The following is a 23,611-nucleotide window of genomic DNA, read 5'->3' on the forward strand; positions in this document are numbered from 1 at the left end:
GCAGTCAAATCCCAGATTAACTGTTGTTCACTCACTGAAACGGGTCAACCCCTCGACTCAGGATGAAAGTAGTGAGCAGACACATCAAAAGATCAACAGCAACCATTTTTTTCTTATTTATTTATTTAGAAAAATATATCAGGTGACATAGTGTTCTGTCTACTTACATCACTGAACTGGATCACTGCCTGTCTGAGCAAACTACTGACAATGAGCAGAGGGAAAAGAGCGTAGCGGCTGGTGGTGAAATCCTTGCACATAAATAACTGCTGCAGCGTGGAGAAGATGTTAATATATTTATTTAAATATAATGAAAGCTTATCCCAAAAGAGACACTATTCTACCCCCCCCCCCCCCCCCCCCATGCACAGCTCCGCCATATGGCAGTCACACCCATAACCCCATAATATGGAGAGAGATCATGCCCGTGAAAACAGTCCATCCACAGGAGGCAGAATCAACGAGAAAGTCCCTCCATTAAGTTGCAGCATACACGAGCAGCGACGACACTGAGCCGCATGAAATAAGAAGATTAATGCATTTACGGAAAAAAGCTGCAGAATCAGAAACATTTAGAGTTGAATGAACGGAGACGAGCAGAGAGGACACATCTGTTTCAGAGATAACTACACGAGCTCTCAGGTCCTTTGACTTTGACTCAGATGTGACTGAAAATACATAAAAAAAGAAAAGAAAAACACTCGTAACAGACTATGTAATGCTATGAATATTACATAATATTAATTAAAAAAATGAGCATTATGCAACAAAACACTGCATGTTCACATATACATTTTCATCAACACCCGCTTAATCCTGCAAAACGTGACGCTGGCTTAGCTGTTCAGAAACCATCATTTGTACATATTTTATCTCAACACGGCATATATGAGTAGATTATTCTAAAAATAAATGATGCCTCAACAATGCCAGTCTTTCTCAGCTAACAATACTCATTAGTTTCAGCCAAATGACATCAAAAAATGCTACGTTTGGCAGAGCAGACTCACACCCACATATTCAACAAGGGATATTTCTTCATACCTCACTTGGACAACAGCATTTATCTCATCTGCAACTTCAAAAAGCTACTCCATCTTGTTTCGTCTCCACATTTCTCATGTGCAATAAAAATAGAAATGAAAATCTGAGACTCCGATGAAGCCAAAAATGAGCCACGCCCCAGCGAAGCAGAGGAGTGACTGGCTAGCGCTAGCTTGTTGCCCTGCGACCCCTGCAGAAAGCTCCCCATCTTCCTGCTCCAGTTGGGTGCCGTTGCGAAGGCTCTCCGTACCGTTCCCCATCTCCTCCCTGAGCTCCTGCTGGAGCAGCTTGGAGATGAGGCTGTTGAAGCGGTTCTCCGTGGTGGACATGATCTCTGAGGAAGCCGTGGTCAGGTTGAGCTCTGCTGGGTCTATACAGGTGCCATTTACCTTGGCGAACACCACCTCGCTGAGATCTAGTCCAGCCACGGAGGAAGGCGACGCGCACGGAATATCCCGCACCAGCTTGTAGTTTTCCATCCACTCCTTCAGCCACTCCAGGGAGCAGTCACATTCCCAGGGGTTCCTGAAGAGGTACAGACGACCCAGGAAGTAGATGGGCTGGAAGACGGGGAAGGGAAGGGTGGTGAGGTTGTTGCTGTTAAGGTGGAGCGTGATCAGGCTGGTCAGGTTCTCGAACGTGCCTTCCTCGATGAATAGCAGCTGGTTCCTGTCCAGGTACAGGACCTCCAGCTCCACCAGGTCACTGAACCAGGTCTTTGAGACGTTGGTCAACAGGTTCCCCCCGAGGTTGAGCATCTTGAGCCGGCTGAGGCCTTTAAAGGCCAGCCTGGGCAGATCAGACAACAGGTTGTCATTGAGGTAGAAGTTCTCCAGTCGAACAAGGTCCTGGAAGGCCTGGTCATGGATCACATTGATGCGGTTCTCCTGGAGGTTCAGGTACCTGAGAAGACAGAGATGTTCAAAGCACTTATGGAGAATAGAAGCTATCACAAATGTTTATGCTGGAGTTATACAACTTTGTTAATCTAGCCTTTGGTCTCCAGCCCACTTGTAGTTTTTATTATACATACATAAAAGCTTGTTTGTCCTTCAAAAATGAGACTTCAGCAGATTTGAATGCACATACTGAAAGTAGACAATGAGAGCCCAGACAAACTAATAAAACTGAAATATTATCCTTTGGTATTTGTTTAAGTACATATCCGTGAGGTGGACCTCTAGGATTCCAAGGGAATTTCAAGTTCAAATCACAATCTATGTATCAAGTGTTTCCAGTCAATGTAATAACACGCGGGTGTTTAAGTTTAAGTAAATCAGGGATTTGTCTTGATCTAATTTTCACAATACATGTTTGTGAAGTTGTATGGTGCCACGGACACTGGCTTAATGTTGATGACTCCACCATCAGGAGAACACTGAATGACCATGGTGTGATGGACAAAGACACTGCTCTCCTACAAGAACATTTCCGCTCGTCTGAAGTTTAATCAACATCATGTGGACAAGCCAAAAGACTAATGGGATGACGTATAGTGGACAGATTAAACCAAAGTGGAGTAGTTCAGTTTAAATGAGAGACGTCATGTTTGGAGATGAACCAACACTGTATTCCAGCATCAGAACCTCCTCCCTCCATGAAACATGGAGTCCTTGTTTGGGCCTGTCTTGCTGCTGGGACAGGACAGCATGTTTGTCAACAATGGACCAATGAATTCTAAAAGTCACAATCCTGATCTTAATTGAGTAGAAATGTTGTGGAAGGATCTGAACCAATCAGTTCATGTGAGGAAACCCACAAAAATCTCAGAACTGAAGTTGTTCTGTTCTGAGATTTGGGCTAAAATTCCTCCAAGTTGCTGTAGACACTGATCAGAAGTTACTGGAAACGTTCAGTTGATGTTATTGCTGCACATAGAGGCCATAGCAGGTAACAAGGTTTCGCTGACCTTTGCACCTCACAGATGTGAGGTATCTAGAAACAAGTGGATGCTGTAGTTTTAAGTACACTAAATACACTCCAGTCCAGATAATAAAAAAACAGCTACTCATAGAGTATCAATAGCCAATCTACTTGAAATTCAGCTTCATTTTTTACAGCACACTGACACTAATGAGCTGCAGCAGCACTGAGTTATTTCTGGCCTTCATTTTTTTGCCCTGAGCTTCTTCTCGGGTTGCATTCAGGCTCCTACCAGACCTACTGAAAGGCAGAAGTTGCTCCTGTTGCTGCTTCTGCAACGTCTTTCTTACTCTCATCTTAATCAAGAAAATGTTAAACCTTAATTGAATATTCAACACTACACAAGGACACAAACAACAGAAGTGCACAGAATCTATCTAAAGTATGCTGTTACAATGGCTTTCTTTAAGGATAATTTGCAGCATATGCTACGTGTATTCTTCTCTAGTTGTAGATGTAAATGTAGGAAACGATGTGCATCATCAACACCCCCCTGAGCTTCACCTGAGATTACCCAGGCCCAGCAGGGAGTTGTAGGCCACCGCCTCTATCTTGTTCCTCTCCAGGTAGATGTGAGTCAGGTTCTCCATTCCCCGGAGGGCTCCTGGGATCCTCCTGAAGTTGTTTTGGAAACAAAGCAGCTCCGTCAGCGCTGTTTGCTCGATGAAGATGCGGTCGGGGATGCTGAAGAGGTTACAGTTCGACAGGTCCAGACGCACCAGCTTCTTCAGCCCCGTAAACGTGCGGGTGTGAAGGTAGCTGATGTACTCATTGTTGGCCATTTTCAGCACTACCAGGTTGGAGAGGCCCTGTAGGACAGAGGTCAGACATCCAGATTTTGTATATGTACCCCACAGTAAACTAAAATCTTTTTTTTTTTTTTTTTTTTTTGCAAACATGAAAATTGAATTAAAACACAAAACAAATAATTCACATTGGCGAGGTAATGCCTTGTCTTTCTTTCTTTTTTCATTGTTTCTAAAAATCTGCAGACCTTAAAGGCTCCAGGGGTAATGAAGGAGATGTTGTTGTGGTCCAGAGAGAGAGACTTGAGGGAGGGCAGGGTACCGAACGCCCTCTCTGACAGGAACTTGAGCCTGTTCTTGTCCAGGTTGATGGCCGATGCCTCACAGGGGAACTCTTTGGGCAGCTCAGCCAGGCCGGAGCGGTCGCAGAGAACGCTGCAGCTCTTCTCCTGGGTGCAGGTGCAGGACGCCGGGCAGGCCCGAACACAAGCCCACCGTGCCAGCACTGCCTGAGGCAGCAGGCACAGCACTGAGACTGGAAGGATGACAGGACGGTGTGTGAATATATAAAAAGCTACCGATTTACACTGCGTTCCGCCTGTACAAACAGATATATTAGGAAGTGCTTAGCCATGCCAGCCATGCAGCTTTAGCTTTTCATTTCATAGTATTGTTTATTTTTACAGCATATTAACAACTCAGATTTTAAGACAAATTGCCATGAAAAACTATTTTAGCTAAGCTCGCTTTGTGACCACATGAAAACTACTCAGCTGCTCTGTAGCATGCTCAACTACGATGCTACGAGCTACCTGTTTGTGTTAGCATTTAGCTTAAAAGTGCTGCCTTGTAAAAGTGCAGTCAAAGCTTTGCTAGCATGGATACACACTCTAAACTACTGTTTACAAGATTAACAAAGCATATTTATTAGTAGAAGTCCTTGAAGAGCTCTGGAAAGATATTCTGGACGTTAGCACTCCCTTGGATGGGCAGAAATAATTTAAGAAATATTAGTAATGTCCACAGACATTATTTTATTCAATTATTTTAGCGCCTTTCGTTAATTGGATCTATGCTTTCTTTTAATGATATATTTACTTTCTTTTGATTAAATTATTTTCACTTTATTCCCATTTCCCACAAAACCCTCATGACATTTGACCTCATTCTACAAAAGACCACAAACACATCACATCAGTAATCAGAAACTCAAATATTGAAAGAAAAAACACAGATCAGTTCCTCTGTTACCCCTTATAGAGATTAAATTGACATTTGCAGCCACACAAGGACACTGATGGAGCCATGATTGGATGTTTGAGTCACATTGCCGGGTGGGTCAGAGGCTGGACTGCCTCTTTGCCAGCTGCTGGTGAACCGATGATGTGATTAAGAAAGAACAGCTTACATCAGAGATTAGCCCCACAACAATAGGTATTGTCTGGGGCTGGGATTTTACCCTGCACCCAGTTCCCGTTAGCTCGACTTCAGCCCTGCCTTTTAGTCTGATCAGCCAGTAGTCTCTGTAGGAGGAAAGGTTTTTGGTGGAGGCCTAAAAAATAAAGTGTTAAAACTAAGGGGGTAAAAAAACAGCGCAGGGGTTATATTATGAGGCAGGAGATCATAAGCACATCTGAGGAGGTAGGGATTGAAACTGACCAGTGAAAGTGATGACAGTCATTACGGTAGTCTCTCATCTGGGACATGCCAGGATTAACGGAAGTCTGAAATGGCAAAATAAATAAATAAATATATATATATATGATGACCTGCTCGTGATTTATATAAATATGTGACAAAGCCTCATATCTCTGAAAGAGATCTAGTTCAGTCAACATCGTAGAGTCAGAGGAACAAACTTGTGTAAACTGTATGTGGATGAAGTTTACCGTATATGACATATGTGTGCAAAGATAAACAGCAAGAAACTAGAACTAAAGGAATCCATATGTACCTGTAGATATTTGCAGATAGTTGCATCCATATGTGTTCAAAGTCCCAATCCAAATATTCACGCATGTGTCCATCCTGTCCGTCCCATATCAGTCCGCACCCTACACATCCAGCGGCGTAACTGAGAGAGCTCCTGCTGCTTGACACAGTTCTCTATCAGAAAAAAAAAGGTTTGTGGTTGCGTTTTTACGCCTCATCCTCTCAGCTTCAACCCCATAAATACACACACACACACACAGCAAAAAGCCATCTCTTAATGGCAGTCAAATCCCCTGGATGGAGTGATAGACGGAGGGATGGGGATGGAGATGGGCGGTTGGCAGGATTACAGAAGCAAAGCACAACACTCACAGATCAAACCTCAGAGGTCGAGCAGCAACTTGGAAACACAGAGATTAAAAACGAACCAACACATAAGAGCATGAAAGTTGGACGTCAAAATGTATGAGAAATTTGGTGGTTGTAGTGGATTAGGGGATCAGGAGCCGGCAGGTTGATCTGATGACAGAGGCGATCGATACAATTTCCCATGGACTGACTGACCGCCATCTTTCCCTACATCTGAGTTTTAAATGGCCCTCAAACCTGAACTTGACACAGAAATTACACAACCGGCTTTTAATGGGTTTCACTGACTCTGTGGTTATGAAACCTACTCAGCACATTAGAGGCCCAAGAGTCACATGAAAAGCCCTCCCGAAAAATTAGGGTAAAAGTTTAGTTTTTTTTCCCCCTCAAACAGGATAAGAGACACATAATGACTGCTGTGGACAAAGTAGAAGCCATCTGTAGAGACATGAAATACAGGTCAGGTTTCTCTTTTCTTTTCACATCTGGTGACAACGGGAGGAGACAACACAAGCATCAGGGCAACCCTCTGGATTATGGCACCGGTTCATTAAACCCATTAGAGAGTTCCAGTGAAGCCAGAACATCCAGGTTTTGTCCCAAAATTGAGGAAACGCTATCCATAGCAGTTAACTGGGTCACTGATTTTTCCTCTTCTTTCTTTCATTTTCAGTTTTTGACTATTATTTCCTCCACCGTACTCATACATGTTGATGGTACATTCTCGTCCACCTGTCCAGGGTGTAACCCCACCTCTCGTCCACTGACAGCTGGGATAGGCTCCAGCCCCCTGTAACCCTCCAGAGGACATGCACAAAGTTAATGAACTTCAGGTTGTTTGTAAAAGGTTCGTTACGTGTAAACATTTTCATAATGTTCTTCTTTGCACTGAATCAAAGGCAAACATTATTTATAGGTTATCATGCTGTTATGTCATTGATCCGGCTCACTGATACCAGGTTCGTAGTATTTTTCCAGCATGGTTATTGTTTGTTAAACTAGCTGAAGGACTGCAGTAGGAGCTCTCTGGTTTGTGGTCGACAGACTAATCAAAAGGCCAAAATGGTGGAAATTCACATATATAATTTAGACATTTCATCATTTTTATAACATGTCTGGTAAAATGTTTATATCTACAATGCAACATTAAGTTCATTACCTCACCTACACTCTGACACTCTCACAACTGCCAGACGGTTGTGAGAGCACCCAACAGCACCCAACAGCACGCGTATGCAGCGTCCCACGCCGTGACCACAAGCTCACGAGTTCCATTTAAAGGCAGCTATAAATACACAAACATGGCAGACATTCAATGAGATTTAATGTAAGTCACGTCCAGGTTGAATCCAGATGATCCTCGTCACAGAATTAAAACATTTGGAGCTAAAAATCAAGTTTAAGCGTCCATGTTTTGTTTTTTTTCCACAAAATAATAATTGAACTTGGAAGAACAGTCCCACTCAAGAATCAAGACCACCCTAGGAGCAAGTGGGACATCTAGGATATAATATACTCAACAGTTTGAAGAACCCATTAGTGAACAGTATTTCACAATGAGGTTTATGTGGGTTAATGCCACACTTGTGCTACATTTATTAAAGGCTCCATATTTAAATCACTGAAACCTGTGTAAACATATATTGGACATTGAATCCATCCTCCCTGTTTCACCCAGTAATGTCCATCTCGCCTTCCAAGTAGGCCGTACTATCAATAACAATTGTCCAGCAAGACATGTTCAGCTAGTGTTGCTTATTACTAGAGTAAGATCCCCTACAACTCACAATAGCAGCAATGGCATCAGGTTATATTGATAAAAGTTGACTTGTCAAGAAGAAGCCAAGTAGGAGCACCATGGTCAGCACCTGGAATGTCCACAGCCCTGCCTGGAGCATCATTGATCCAATATGACAGTTCCTGTAATTGTGTGGTTGGTTTGTCAAAGAATAATAGGCATTATAAAATTTTAAGTTTCAGAGCAACGTACGCAATTTTCTCAAGCCATCGCAGCACAATCTCATCCAGTAGGAGACTGTAGGTGAGGCAGCTTCCCTCCACCACAACACAATCAGGCGACATGCTAACATGTAGTAAAAGGACTCTGTTCCATAGTAAGACTCCAAATATTGATATCAGGGGACTAGGGGTAATTTTCATTTCTAATACAAGGGAGAGGCCTTCCAAAACCCTTCCAAGCTAGGACATATCCAGAAAATCATGGACAAAATATTGGAAACACCAATTTTTGTTTTACAATATTCAATCACTGGCTTTTTTTTTTTTAATGAACAAAACTGATCACAACCATTTAGAAAGGAGCATTTATTTAATAAGCTTTAGTCAAGGTCAGCTCAAACATTACAAGGAAGAACCTCGATTCCCCTGAACATCATGGCCATGTAGGATTAAAAGAACTTGGAAAAAACTATAATGCTGGCACAAATTTAGAAGCATGCCTAATTTTTATGCACCAAAGAATCATTGTGAGCTCCTTTCTACAGTGTTCAACTGAGCTTGGAGAAAATAAAACAATTGACACAGATGAATTTACAAATGAACTCTTCTCCATGAAGCTCATCCAATATATATATATATATATATATATTTTTTTTTTTACCAAATTGAGTTTTGCCACCCGTCCATCCGCCTCGTATCAAGGCGACGGGCAGCTTTGCTACAGGTCTTCTCTGCACTTCTACCGTAAACAATTCTTCATGAAAACATGCGTGATTTTTCCAGAAACTTTTGCATTCAAACATTTATTTAGTAAAATCATACAATTTTTTTGCACAGCTGAGTCATTTCTCATGTCGTGCAGTAGCCTAAAGCTAATACAGAAAGCAAATTCTACATCTAAACAGCTCTATGGGTTCTCCAGCAATCGTGGAACAAGTCTCTGGTTCTGCCTGCTAAATAAAAGAAAAGAAAAAAAACAAAAACAAAAAAAAACAAGCATGCGCAGAGACCTCCTGTCTGTCCAGAAAAACAGAACCAAACGAAGCTGTTCTGTTCTGGAAATCAATGCCTCAGACCTGCTCCACATTCAAGGAGAACTCAAGAGGCTTCATATATGCAAATACAACAATGAGAATAAACCACATGTTTGTTTCTTTAAAGATTGCCATGTGCCAGACATTCAACTGGAGAAAAAAAAAAAAAACTATTATTGGGTCAAATTAGAAGAAAATATCAATAATGCACACATTTGGAGAATCCGAACATTTCTGCACTGATATGGTTTAGGAAATTGAATTGCTCTTTTGATAGCTTTAGTCCAAACCTTGGCATGTTTGTTCAATTAATTTCAAATTTTGTTGACCAATTGGTATATTCTAATATTAGAGATGAGAGGCCCTGAGGAGGCCCTGAAACAGCTGTGGATATTATTTACTGAGTCCAATGTATCTTAAACATTAAAAAGCTCACACTACCCCGAAATATATAAATTTCACGCATACAGGTGACATTCAACATTCAAGTGCCAGTGTTTTTTGTACTGTCTTTTGGTCAAGTTTCTGAAACTTTCAAAGAATCACTTTGAGGCTTACAAAAATAAATATTTGTCAAAAATGCTTAATAAATTACACAAAACTAGCAGCAAAAGTAGAATCTAGAAATCTGTGCAAATGGCTAAATTCCCCCCCGACTGCTAAATCTCCTGGTCCCAAATAAATCCTGGTTTAAACGGTGAGAACCCTTCCCCTTTGTAAACAAGCTGCGTTTTTTTAATCTCCACAATCTCCTCACACACAATATTTGGAAGCTTAAGGACACATATCCAAGACATCTATATAAAACTCTAGATGTGCAATAAAACAACTTTTTTGTAAAACTCGATGGGCACGACGTACAAGGGCCTACACACCTAAATCAAGTAGCACCATTCAATCTCAAGTTCTCAAAACACTGTCAGTGCATCCGCTTTTAGTTCAATTTGTTTAAAAAGAGAAGAGAAAAAAAAAAGTTTCAAGGCACAACACACCCGATGAGAAAACTGGGAGCATTTTGAGATTAAACGCCCCGTCTCTCTCTTCCTCTCGACTGGCCGCTCCTCTTTGAGAGGAAAAGCCGGCTCTGGCTTTCAAGGAGCCACAGATTATTATTATTTTTTTTATACACGTCTGAGCAGATGAACTCCCAGAGGAGCTGACAGTACTTTAATGTTCCATAAAGGAAGTGGATAACCCCCCCCGCCCCCGCCCCTAACCCTCCCCGCCTCTCTCGTCTTTGGCCACCTCCAGTTACACTCCGCAGCAATGGAAACCAAAGCCACTGACAATGGTGGTGCACTAAAACTGCGCCCCACGCCTACATCCCCACCCCAGTAGCCCACCCCCTTTAACCCCAGTGGTTGGAGTGCTGCTCTACTGCGCTATGTTCCTCGCCGTTTTAAGAAACCTCAGTGATCATTCAAATGCCTGTCTCCTTAAGATGAACCATGCCTCCAACGCAGCTTGAAAAGAGAAAACGTTTGTAATTAAGTTAAGCCTGCGACTCAGTTCACGTGTCCTTCCTCCTTGACCAAAAAACAAAACACTTGCAAGCGTAGAATACCATTGGGGCTGTGTGGCTGCAGGTAGCTTTGGTAAACACGAACACCACACACCCCCGCCCCCATGCCCCCCGATGCTGTGGTCCTTTATGCAGCCATTTTGAACTTCACTTTCAAGATGGCAGGCATTTTTTGTTTTTTTTCGATAACATATTTGAAGAGAAACATTTCAAAAAGAAAAATATAAAGAGAAAAACAACAAATCAAAAAACTGACTGTTTTTCAATTTTGCATACAACTTGCCCGAAAATGTCTCACGTAAAAATCAACAAAAAACACCGCCCACTTAATGTAGCTAGCACTTAGAAACATACTAGCTGCCGTAACACTGTCAAGTCAATTGAAAAAGTGTGGAGTAACAAGTTCCAGCATTGATTAGTCTTGTCTGAACCTCAGCAATAGTTGGCACTGAGCTTTAATGACTTTGTGTTTCTTTAAGTTTACAATAGGAATGGCTATTTTCAAGACTACCATATCCATGAAAAAGGAGCCTGTCCAGGATAGAGTGAGCGAAATAAAAAAAAGAAATGTAACTTTGTCCCTTAGGATTAAAATACAGTTGGCCTCGTAGAGCGGCCCTGCTTGTATTAGGTAATGGCTCCATTAGCTGTTTGACTATAGAAAAGGCTACATGATGTTCCTGCAGTAAATTTTGAGGTTCAAATGGAGTCATGACTCTTGAGAGCCACAACGCCCCAGTATTTGCCAAGGTTTGATCAAGTCCAAGCTTATTTTACCTTTCTATTATACATTAATAACATATATAATATATATTTTATTTTTTCCCCAACCAAAAAAAAATAGTAAAAACTAATTTAGAGCTCTCGGCCATGTTCATCTGGTGAAATGAAAACATAAGATTTCCTGTTTTAAATTCAAAAAGGCACAGTACATTAACATACAAATGATCCTCAGGTTACTCAATTAGGGGTTTGTTTGTGTTTTTCTTTTTTCACTCCACAAAAAAAAATTTACTTCTAACAATGAAAGTCCGACGTTGATGTCGGGCATTGCATGTCAGCGTCCATGCTCACTCTGAGGTGTGCGAAATCTCTGCGGTCTCCGGTGCATTGCACGTGCTGGTGACTTTCCTTTTGCGTCGTGCTGCACTTCCTGTTTTTGTTTGTTTTTCCATTTGTTGAGAGAAGCGAATGGCAGAGAACCAGAGTTGGTAATGTACTGTGTGTGTCAGTGAAGCTTCACAGGGAGGGTTGTTAAGGTCTGGCTTAAGTTAACATGTGGTATCCATTGGGTTGGGTTGGTATGGCAACCTGTTCCTATGGTGACTAGTTCCCCCACCAATCCACACTTCCGCTACTGTAGTTTCCTCCGTAGCCGTCATTGCCATAGAAGTTGCCTCCAAAGCCGCCTGTCAAAAAAAGTAAACAAACATTTCAGGTCAGTTAACAAAATGACAAAATTGCTTCACCAATGTTAAAGATTTAACCTTTTACAAGTGAATGTGACACTGGTGACTTTGAGATTACCGGAACTATGTCACAGTTTGCGCCAATATAATATATAATATAAAAAAATAAAAATTCTAACAGTTTCTGAAATACATATGTTGTGCTTTACAACCAACACGGTGTCATTCTGGCAATTTCACTTGCATCTCTTATAACATGCGGTAAATTGTTTCAGATATTCTGTAAAAATACACTTACCAGACATTTTCAGGACAAAAAAAAATAAAATAAAAAATTCACACCGACATTTTGAGGCTTCTGTGTAAAAATATTAAACCACACTCCTTACCTCCAAAGCCACGGTTTCCGCCATGACCTCCAGTGTTTCGCCCTCCTCTGTTGCTACTGAAGCCTCCAGAGCCAGGTGTCTGACGGTAGTCTCTAGCTCCGAAACCACCAGAGAACCTGAACAAGACCACAACAAACTGTCCGTTAGAGACCTGGACAAGATATTTCTTCTTGAGAAATGAACCAAAGAGTAACTTTTTGTTGTAACACAGGCCTGAGTTTAAACACTTTCTAAATGAATACAGGACTTTGAAGTTGTCTCCAAAGCCAGTTCTTAAGCTTGTTACATACTCAGCAAGGAATGTTTTCTTGCTCCGAGGGCTGAGAGATCAAGAAAGAAAGTTTTGGCCAAGTAATTTATAATCTGGGAAGTCCTCATAGGCACCACCCCATACTCAGAGTGGCTGCTGGCAGTTCCACATTAACCACAACCACTTCTAATTTCCAACCAATCACAAAACAATAACCAGACACTACACATGAGACGCGTGACGGTTGATGTGTTGAAAACAAGCTGCGAGAACTCACAAAGCAGCCCTAGGAGCGTGATAACAAACTTCTTGTGGAGTATGTAACAACTTTTTTTCCTGATTACGCAGCACGATGCAGGACAGCAGTTATGTCCCTTCATCACGTTTATTCCCAATTTTCTTTCCCTGTTTATTAAGACCTGTGTAGTTGGCTGTGTACGACTGTTGAGCGTGTGGCGTCAGTTACCTCTTAGATCGTCCACGGGTGCTGCTCTTGTGCTGGTGCTCGTAGGCCAGGCTTTCAAGCCAGGAGGGAACCTCCTGCTTGGCCTCAACCAGAATGTCCAGCAAATCTTTGGTTATGTTGCTGTTTTTGTCGTTAAAGAACGACGTGGCCAGACCTGCATCAGCAGAGAAGATGATAGTTGATATAAAATTGATGTAGACAACAGGAATCAAAATAATAGAAAAAAATAATAATAATGATAAAAAAAACAAAACACATACCAAGGTTGCCCACACGTCCCGTACGGCCAATACGGTGAACGTATTCCTCAATGTCACTGGGCAAATCAAAGTTAATGACGTGCTTCACATTGCTGATGTCCAGACCTCTAGCAGCCACCTGGAAACAGGAGACAGGAAGAAATAAAACATTGAGATACAAGACTTTTAGTCTAATAATAAGGGAACCTGTGACAGCTCAACCTGAGACTCCCTTCATGACCCTGTTGCTTAATTTTCTTCCAACGATTTGTCCAAATATATTTTAAAAAATGGGATTGCTTACAGCTGTAGCCACCAAGATGGGGCAGCGTCCAGACCGGAACTGATGCAGAGCCTCCTCTCTGTCTCTCTGGGATCGGTCTCCATGGATGCTGGTGCAGGCATAACCCTCGTGGTACAGGAAATCTTCCAGAGCATCTGCTCCCTTCTTGGTTTCCACAAACACCAGAGTCAGGGAGTCTTTACCTGTTCAACCGGAAATAAACAGGACGAAACACAAGGTTGGGACAACGGGACAACATAAAGGGTGAAAACCAATCAGCTTAAATATAAAATGGATTTAAAAATGAATAAATAAGGCCAGCAATTGTAAAGATATGACAAATGAAAAATGACAACTTATAAATGGAAGGGTTGCATAAAAAGCTTTAAATTTACTGACAACCATTAACTGAAAACACTGGTTTTGGTTTCTCATTACTTTCTCTTAGAAAAGAAAAAACAAAAAACAAACAAAAAAAAAAACTAATGAATTTCTTAAATTATCAGGTAACATTCCAGATATTTATCATTAATGGCCATCAGAATAAAAGCTTGAGACAATAAAATGGCAGAGGGGTGACGGGGGTAGGATAAGGCCATTCCAGATCGCATCATTCACAGATAACCCTGTCACTGTTTTGTTTTTTGCTAATGCACTCTGGCCCAAGCCAATACAAAAATAAACTACATCCATCAAAGCTCCGTCCTTTGCGTATTATATAAGCCTGAGGAAAAAATAAAAGACAAAATATAGTCCAGATCAGATAGTAACAGAAAACCAAGTACTGGTAACATGCAGCAGAACTCCCGCCCTCTTCTAACAAGTCTTTGTTGAGTGCTTAAGAAATCTGTTCATGACATAAATTACACAGTAGTTTGCTTTTTTTGGCGGCAGCCTGGAGACCAGTATGTTTTTATAATTTGGAGATGTAATCAAGTTAAAAAAAAGTAGTTTTTTTTGTGCTTTTTAATTCGAGTGGTGTAAATAAGCTTCCTGAAGGTACCAAATAAGAGCCCTTAAATCTGTCACAGCCATCTGACTCAAAGATGGAGCTCTCCAGCTGAGACAGCTGATGTTGAAAAAAACAAAGTGCAAGGCAAATTTACTGTTTTCATACACGCTCTTACTAGAAATGGGGGGAGAAAAACATATATAAATATATATAAAAACTGAGGCAGCATGTCAGCCGGGGGGGAGCAGAGGGACAGGATGAGCTGTGGGATGTGATGTTTCTGGCTCGTGGGGCGGAGTGAAGTTATGGTACGTTCACACTCACCTGGTTTCTCTGGGGCCTCTGTCACATTTTCCTGAACCTCACTGGGAATAACTAAGATAAAACCAAACCGGCCAGTAAACGTAAGGCTGCTCAGTACACAACTTTCACAGCATAAGAAGCAAACTCCCAAAATACGATAAAAGATTTCAGAACACGCTCACCCCTGCATTTTTATGTTTATAATGAACAATTGTTAGCATAATGTAGCAAAGTCAATATTGGCTCAGTGTGGGAAGACTGACACAGGATGATGGGTTAGAACCCAGTGTGACCTTCATGTAAGTGTGTGGGGTGCGGTTAAAAATATTGATTTGTGCATTTTCACCTGTGGCATTCAGCAGGTCAAGGAGGAAGGACCTCTTGTCCGTCTCCTCCACCCAGACCACCTTCTGGGTGATGTTTTCTGAAGTGGAGCCGACACGCCCCACTGCCAGGAAAATGTAGTCCTCCAGGAAGTCACGAGCCAGGATCTACAAAATAAATAAAATAAAGAAACTCATGAGAATGTAGATATTTTCCACATTAAGTCATATGTTATACTTGTTAAAACCCCCAACATACCTGGATCTCTTTGGGGAATGTGGCGCTGAACATCATAGTCTGTCTGATGCCTTTGGGGGGCATGGTATCTTGCTCCACAATGCGTCTGATCTGAGGCTCAAAACCCATGTCCAACATGCGATCGGCCTCATCCAGGACCAAGTAGCTGTAGACACATTTAATATTGCCAATAAATATCAAGTATTTCAGAAAAAAATATACATTTCTTTGACTGTGCCATTACTAACTTGCAATAGTCCAGGCCAATCTTGCCCCTCTCCATCATATCAACCAGGCGCCCAGGTGTGGCCACCAGCAGGTGACAGCCTCTCTCCAACTCTCTGATCTGTTGGCCAATATCGGCACCTCCGTACACGACACAGGGACGCACGCGTGAGCGATAGGCAAACTGGAAAAGAGGGGGTTAAAATATTTAAAAACTTAAAGCTGAAAGATCCTAACATTTAGACAGTATCAGTTTTACGCTTACCTTTCTCGCCTCATCATAGATTTGCAAGGCTAGCTCTCTGGTGGGAGCGAGGACAAGGGAGATTGGGTACTGCTTACGACGGCCATACCTTCCATTCTCCTGAGGATAAAAGCAGAGTGTTTATTAGAACAAGTCAAGTGGTTGAGTTCAGTTATTGTGCCTCTTCCTTTGCCCAGTACCTGTCCACTGTTCTTGATGGCCTGCAGAGCATCCCCAGGCCCGTCTGTGTAGATCTGACTCAGCACTGGCAGCAAGAAGGCGGCGGTTTTACCAGAGCCTGAAACACAGAAGGGAGTAACTAAGTCAATAGGTACAGGCTGAATTAGGGCCGGGTATCAGTATTAGTTTGTTAAAGTAATTTGATTAACAAGGTTCTGAACCAATTCAATTCATTTTTGAAATATTTCAGTTTAAGGAATTTGACTCACACCAGTGACATTCTAGAGATCTGGGGTCCGTATATTACCCCTAGTTTTACATCTTGCATGCATCTTTCATTTTGTGGGACTGTTCTGTCTCTCTCCATATTTTTTTAAATCAGCTTTTAGGTCTGAAGCACCATCAAGACAGCCTCATTGTGTGGCCTCTTAGAAAGCAGACTCTAGTGGATCTTCCAAATAAAGATTGTGGGGGAAAACAAGATGTATTTTTTCTTTAATCCTAGGCCTTTGTTGAACGATGGTTTATTATTCATTTCTTTGTTTTAGTCACACTCAATGCTGGTCATTCTTAAGACATTTGAGAATGTATATAAATACTAACCAGTCTGGGCACAGGCCATCAGGTCTCTCTTGGACTTGATGATGGGGATAGCATGCTTCTGGACCGGGGTGGGCCGAGTGTACCGACTCAGACCGATGTTCCCCATGACAATCTCACCCATGTCCACATCATGGAACTGCACAATACATTACATCAGTATAAAATTGCTGTAAAATTCACTGTTAAATAAATAAAAACAATCACATGATATCCAGATAGACCTACGCTTTCAATGTGGGGTGGACAGTTGTTTCCAGTAGCCTCCACAGGAATATCATCGTATTTCTCAAAGTTTATGCCAGTGTTGCTCCCAGAGAAAAGCTCACTAGAAGATAAGGTTTGTAGAAGTTAGCTAAATGCAGATAGGGATGGCTGCAAGTTATATAATCAGTTATCAGAATCTTACTTTTCCAGGCGCTCATTGGGAGCAGTGGGTTTGGACCAGTCCTCGTCCCTGGACTCCTCCACCCAGCGGCTGTTTCCTCCACCAGAAAAGCCCCCACGCTCGTATCTGTAGACAAGCACACAAGCTGTTTACATTTGGAGCTCAAAGAACAACATTTCATTTCATGTCAGAGTTAATATAAGGTTAACTCCTCTCTCATGTGACATAATACACAAGTGACTGTGGGTTGTTATGTGCTATTGTTGTAAACTTCAGCTCGCAAACCTGTTTGGATGAAATGAAGTATTTAGAGCCTCCTTCTCAAGTATTTAATTAAATAATGGTTTTACACACCTTCCTCTGGAGCCTGCTCCGCGGTCATTGAAGAAGGCAGACTTGGACCTATCATTGCGTCCTCCAAAGCTGTTGTAGGCAGCATCCCTGGGAGCTCCTCCCCAGTTGCCATCTTTGTTATCATAATTGCCAAACGCTATAATGAAGCCACAAAGAATGTTGTCAGCGACACATTTGGGAGATTTATTGGACAAATTAGTTGGCAAGACATCAATATCCGACGCCCGTTTCTTACCCAAAGCACAAATTACCCTTGTTTCCCATGTAGCTAAAAGCCATTTGATATAAATCATGTTATTATTAACAGGACTGCTAATTATAAATCCATCTAAAAAAGGGTGGGGGAGGGTGGAGTTTGTACGTTAAACTACACTCGACAGCTTGAGATGATTTTTTTTTAAGGACGACAGGATTTCCCCACCTGCGTTTTGCAATGGCTGATTAAACGCGCCTCCACCCCTGTTACCACGGTAGGCGCCACGCCCACCTCTATCATTGCGAGGGGGTCCCCGCCCTCCGTAGCCCCCGTTTGTGCGGTTGTCATGGTAACCATTCACAAATCCATTGCTGCGGCCGCCATCCCATCCAGCTGAATCTTCACGAAGAGACATAAAAAGTAAAATAAAGAAAACTGTGTGAGAGTCTTGAGCGATAAAAAGCATAAAGCTGAAAAATATTTGTGTAGCAAGAACACATTTGGACCTTACTATCTAGGAGCCTCCCTTCAACTGCCTGACCTATTTTCTTTTTAAGCCTGATTGACATCTGGGATAGTAGTAACTGTAACGAAACTAAAACCTTGGCTGAACGTCGTCAAAAAGGTTTGTCCTCTGAACAAAGCAAGAGATGCAGAGAAAATAAAGATTTAAAGTAAATAAAATCCACAGACTCTAAATTAACTGCTTTGTTTATTTGTGTTTGACTTGTGAGTACCAAGAGGTCAATTAAACCACGTCTCTGCCTGTGTGGGACATTTACCACAATGGTCTGCCCAGCTCTGGACACTGGCTGTGTCATCATTCCCATCGGTGGCCACACTGTTATCAGTGCAGGCTGAGGATGAGGCTGGTGGGTGAGGGACAATGGGACAATTAGCTCTGCCACAACAAGGAGTGCTTAGTAGCTGAGGCTATGCTACCAAAGCAGCGTGGGTCAAACAGGCCACAGAGATCTAGCCTCGATCAGTTTTACAAACAGAACAAGGGGCCGATGATAGTTCTGTGGGAAAGAGCTTAATGTAAACCTGCAATCCAACAGGTCAATGTTTTACTCAAAGTAGCACAATGAAAAGCCTTGTAATGCGTCGCACAAGCACACGCCAACCTATGCTACCAATCTATAGCTTAGAGAAGGGCGGTCAAAAAGTAGCCCAATGCTGATCTGAGTAATTAAATCCGTTGTCCATACACAAAGAGTTCATTGTTCTAATTATGGACAAAAACACTGTATAATTTTCAGAAGACAGAATTGACGAGACCAAGATTTTTGTGTTTAGTCCAGGCTGGATTCAGACAGAAGCACGCTGAAACCTGGAACAGGTGCTACAATAACTGCAGTAGGATAAGATGAGATGAGATAAGCCTTTATTCATCCCACAATGGGGAAATTCTTGAGTATGGTAAATGAAGCAATTTACATCAACTTAAAAAAATCTATACAAGTAAGTGTCATGGAATTTAGTCACTCAGATCCTTATCAGACACGTGAACTCGCAGCAGACCATGCAGCAACATCAAACCGTAATCTTCCAGCACAACAATGCAGAAGACTTCAGGTAAACAAATAGCACCCAATTCCATCTCTCTAAAATACTTTAGGAAACTCGAAATTTAAAACATAATTGAAAGCATAACTAAAGGAGCGAACTAATAATTATGACTGACTGCGAATCCCAATAATGCTTGGGAAATGAGAATACACTTTACAAGAGCCCTAATGTCCACATCGTCAGTTTTCTTGTTGCCCAACTCTCCTTTGACCTTTTACAACCCAAGCCCCACTTAAATGTATGACTTTGCTTGGACAACATGCCAGCCTCAACTAAAATAATTGTCATTTAGACAGAGATGCTCGAAGCCCAATACAAAAAAGGCCAAAGAGAACACCCAGTAATCGCTCTAGAAAACCCAACCACTTACATCTAGCAGATAGTACAGGGGTGGGCAATCATTCCTTTTGTTCCAAAATGCACCAGTAGATTCAATGGTTACTCCAACCTTACAGTGAGAGGTCAGATGTTGGAACAAACTCCTGCATGCACTCGGAAAAGTATTAAATAATGTCATTCACTAATTTTCCATGGTATACTGTAGGCAGAGACAAAAGGCTACAAGGGCCAAACACAACTCAAAGACATGTGATTAATAAGTAGATGGACTGAATGATGTGAATGTAGAATTAAATGATTTTATATAGTGGCTGACTGGTTTCAGAGGGTATGAAAGGTTGGACAGCGTAAAATAAGTTCAGTCTTAATTATCTCACAGCTGATTTTGCCTCGTATTAGTAAAAGGCAGCCAGACTAGTGATGCAGTGCAGTCTTTAAAAGCACCATCACCATGCATCACAAGCACTTTCATTTGCAAGCTTGGTTGGACAGGCACAGTGTTAGGCCCAGATTTCTACTGCTTTCTCTTCAAGTGACCATGACAAAGCAAGGGCACGTTGACTGTGCCCCCAGTGTTCAGCGATTTACTCTGAAACTCTTTGCCAAGAAGTAGAGGGCATGGCATGCAGGTAGAGGTCAAGGTATACCACATCGGTTTCGCCAACCCCCACTGAAGGCATGGTAAAAGGCAAGCTCTTGAGAGGCCAGTCTTGGGTAACCTGAGCAAAGGTAGGGAAGCAGGCTATAAAAAGACTCACACATAAGTACTGGCTCATGCAGTATGAGTGTAGGGCATGACTTTACACTAATAGTTACCAATCTTACAGTCATCCCATCCTGCTGTATAGTTATTTCTGTGCCTTTGCTGACACTCTGCCTGCCAAGGTTGTGGGCACTGCTTAGAAGAAACTTTGAGGACATAGCAGGTGAAATATGGGTTTGATTATACAATAAGAAAAAAAAAATGATCAATTAATATGGCAAGCTTTAAAAATTAAACTACCTTGTTGTTAAGCAAAAAAATCCAACAAGCCTATGTCTAAATTAAATTTATTGCCCTTTTCCCACTTCAGATCTAATTGTGACTAAGCATTCCAGCAGAGAGAAGCACATCAATTATTTATGAGCTCAACATTAACTTCTACTGTTAATGTACAGATCTAACCTAACCCTCTTCCCCTCCGCACTGGCTTTGCTGGTGTGTATAATGGCTATTTCATGCATCTGAAAATGCAAGTTGCCCTCAGCGAAAGCAGACAGAAGGGACTTACAGAAATTTACTGGTGCCACTGAATAACCGCACTGTCTACCAGCGGAATAAGCATTTCCTGCTGTGGAATAAGAAAACAGTAAATGTCAAGTGTACAATGACACAGTACCATGTTTCCATATTTTCATAAAAATCTGACCCACTATGGCAGACACAATGTGTCCTGATTCAAAGCCTTTAAGAGGCTGTGCAAGAACAGAAAAAAAATACTTGTAGCCACCTCACAACCACCTCATCTTGGCTATAAAAACAAGACATTGAAAAACAAAAATCTATGTCTGTAAATTTAAAAACTTAACCACAAACCCACCCACCCTCCACATTCCCCTTTATCAGAGCAGCCAACAGCTAGCACTCCTCTTGTTCACATGTGAGACATTGCACCAGCTTAAGAATCAACTTTGGGAACGATTACCTATCAAAATAGGTAGGATTTGGAATTTGCCCGACTCTCCTTCTTGTGAGCAGACTGGGGTAAAAACAAAGACGAAGGCATGGCACTGAACACTTGCCTGCTTTATTTGTACCAAAATTGTTTTCTTGCACAGAAAACCTGCTCGACACGGCTTTCACTCCTCGTTCTTTGCACAAGTGGAGTCGATGTGTTCCAAAGTGCAGTCATTTTTGTATTTCTGACTGGTATAGATCAATATGTTACGAAACATATCTGGTTAAAGCCTCACTACTTTTTTTCTCAAATGTGCTTGCTTTTACCATGCTCTGAAGGGCTATTAACACCACAACAGAAGTCAAACCTGTGTTGATGGTTTGACAGTGCTATTGGTGTCCATTAAACTTACCGTTTTTGGGACCATCTTTGTTCCTCAGGTGAGGTGGAATGTAACGTCCTGGGTGGAGAAAACTTCAGTTAAACACTCACAAAGTAAACTACGAATGCTAAGAGACATATATTATACTTTAAATTATTTAATGGCAAGTGATTTTTGTTTAGTTTTAGTGAGCTGGAAAAGCAGATTTACACAACCACTTAATTATATGGATCACACACCATCAGTCCTTTGCAGCATTATGTTAATCTACTTATGCTCAACCTGATATCTTGGTTATACATTGTGGTTACATTTTGTGTTCATCTATGCTCATTTTTCATAATTTGACTCAAACATGCTTTGAGGCTTTTCCAATCAATCACTCTGCGAGTGTGTGTGCTCAGCAGACTTTTCTAAAAGAAGCAAGAAATATCCACACGCGTGGAAAAATTTGTCGTGGTCAGTACACAAAACTATATTCTTTCCTCAAATGAACTTCATATTTAACATGTGCAATTTCAGATATTTAGAGTATTGAGATGAATTATCACATCCAACAAGAACATGTAAATATATTTGTACTACTTACTGCCAGTTCCTCCGCCTTGTCCGTCAGCAGAGTTCAAGTCTAGGGCAGCAAGCTACAAAAAAAAAAAAAAGAAAAGAAAGAAAAAAATGTTAAGATTTAAACCGACAAACATTTACAAAAAATAAATGCAAAAAAAAAAAGGGAAAAATAAACGCAGCTATATAATTAAAATGTTGCCCACTACCAAACAGAACAATACATCTAGATGGCTTCTGTATTTTAATATAACCACAAAGACAAAGTCCTCGGCCATGTACATTTATAAAACTGTCCCTCTTCCGCTTTATAATCGTTATGGCGAGGCAGTGCCATCTAGCCGGGAAATTAAAATATAAATAAAAAGCCAAATACGACGCGTATACTAGGAAGATTCAGAGTCTATTCAGTTTAACTGAACTTATATCAGCAATTTGTTGCGCTGGGGGATTGTATGCTATGGAATATTAAACGGTAGTTAAAACCCGGTGCCAACATTTTCTTCCTGCGCCACGTTTCAGGTCGAGAAGGCCCAGCTTTAGCCGGGCTAACTTGGCAAGATACCGGCCGGGTCGAAAACGATAGCTTAGCCGGTAATTTTCCATTCACTTCTAACAATTCCTCAAATTGGAATGATTTGTGTTTAGCTGTACTTGGGACTGTAGTCACCTATATTAAAAACCTGAACTTTAGATTAAACGACTTTTCGTTTGGTCGGCAAAGCGTAGCTCCGCCATCACAATCTTCGACGTCGTCTCCTCCATTTTAGCAGCCGCAGCGTTAGCCTAGCTCCCGGCTAGCGACTTAGCTAACGAGGCTACCTCTTTCTCTGTCGAAACTACATGTGCGTAGTGGAAAATAACCACATATTTAAGTACGAAAAAAACAAACAAGGCAAAAAAAAAGAACAGACAATTTGACACTTTAAAAAGCACTTACCTGCTGATCTAGACCGTGTGGATTATCAACGACCACATGACTCATAACTAAAGAGAGTAGTGGGGGATTATTTCTGAAGAGAAAGGATTTTCTTTGTTAGCACAACCGGCTACGATGTAACGTTAAATTTAGCTTTTCCTTCCTCAGTACAAATGACGGCTGTTTCAGCAAGCGATTAAACTTAGCTAGACGATTTACTTTGAATAAATAAAAAAAAACGACGTTGTTCGGTATAAATATAAATTCCGATCAAGTTTCCAAAATGAATACGGAGCTGCTGAAAAGAAACCCCCACCCGGTAGGCTTGACTGTGGTGATATGAGAGACGGACGGTGCAGGTAGCGCGAGATATCGCTTCTGTAACCTTCAGGACGGCGGTCTGCTTGGACAAATATCGCGACATTTCGTTCCACCTCCCGATTGGTTCATGGTTAACAGCATTAAAAAAAAAAAAAAAAAAAAAAAAAAACTTTTTCCAGACACATAACACTGACCAGTGCTGTTCTTAACAATACGTCTTTAGATTTTGTGAAACTGTAACTCCTTTACTAGTCTCATGTTTTAATCCATCCTATATTCTTTTATTAA

The 23,611-nt window shown here is 41.5% G+C and overlaps 2 protein-coding genes across 14 annotated transcripts; both read right to left on the reverse strand.

The window, feature by feature from the left end:
* nyx (nyctalopin) lies at positions 1-6,473 on the reverse strand. Its single transcript, XM_047601140.1, has 5 exons — positions 5,668-6,473; positions 5,373-5,437; positions 3,962-4,248; positions 3,472-3,776; positions 1-1,947 (listed from the first exon to the last, which is right to left on the reverse strand). Exons 2-5 carry the CDS (start codon positions 5,392-5,394, stop codon positions 1,119-1,121), a joined length of 1,443 nt encoding a protein of 480 aa, XP_047457096.1. The 5' UTR covers positions 5,395-5,437; positions 5,668-6,473; the 3' UTR covers positions 1-1,118.
* Positions 6,474-8,324: 1,851 nt separating this feature from the next.
* ddx3xa (DEAD-box helicase 3 X-linked a) lies at positions 8,325-23,354 on the reverse strand. 13 transcript variants are annotated; one of them, XM_047601553.1, is made up of 23 exons: positions 23,024-23,354; positions 22,109-22,160; positions 21,550-21,597; positions 20,751-20,807; positions 20,296-20,388; positions 20,127-20,198; positions 18,351-18,437; positions 17,794-17,967; positions 17,373-17,508; positions 17,040-17,144; positions 16,859-16,958; positions 16,634-16,769; positions 16,051-16,148; positions 15,872-15,970; positions 15,630-15,790; positions 15,403-15,547; positions 15,167-15,311; positions 14,842-14,892; positions 13,587-13,768; positions 13,304-13,421; positions 13,044-13,197; positions 12,328-12,443; positions 8,325-11,938 (listed from the first exon to the last, which is right to left on the reverse strand). In XM_047601553.1, the coding sequence occupies exons 1-23, from the start codon at positions 23,066-23,068 to the stop codon at positions 11,856-11,858; spliced, it is 2,457 nt and encodes an 818-aa protein (XP_047457509.1). In that variant the 5' UTR covers positions 23,069-23,354; the 3' UTR covers positions 8,325-11,855. The 13 variants fall into 13 exon arrangements, with proteins under 13 accessions (XP_047457509.1, XP_047457510.1, XP_047457508.1 ...); XM_047601554.1 differs by having other exon boundaries at positions 17,860-17,967; positions 20,751-20,810; XM_047601552.1 differs by having other exon boundaries at positions 20,751-20,810.
* Positions 23,355-23,611: the final 257 nt, after the last annotated feature.

Source organism: Mugil cephalus, chromosome 12 (assembly GCF_022458985.1).
Source record: "Mugil cephalus isolate CIBA_MC_2020 chromosome 12, CIBA_Mcephalus_1.1, whole genome shotgun sequence".
NCBI lineage: Eukaryota > Metazoa > Chordata > Actinopteri > Mugiliformes > Mugilidae > Mugil > Mugil cephalus.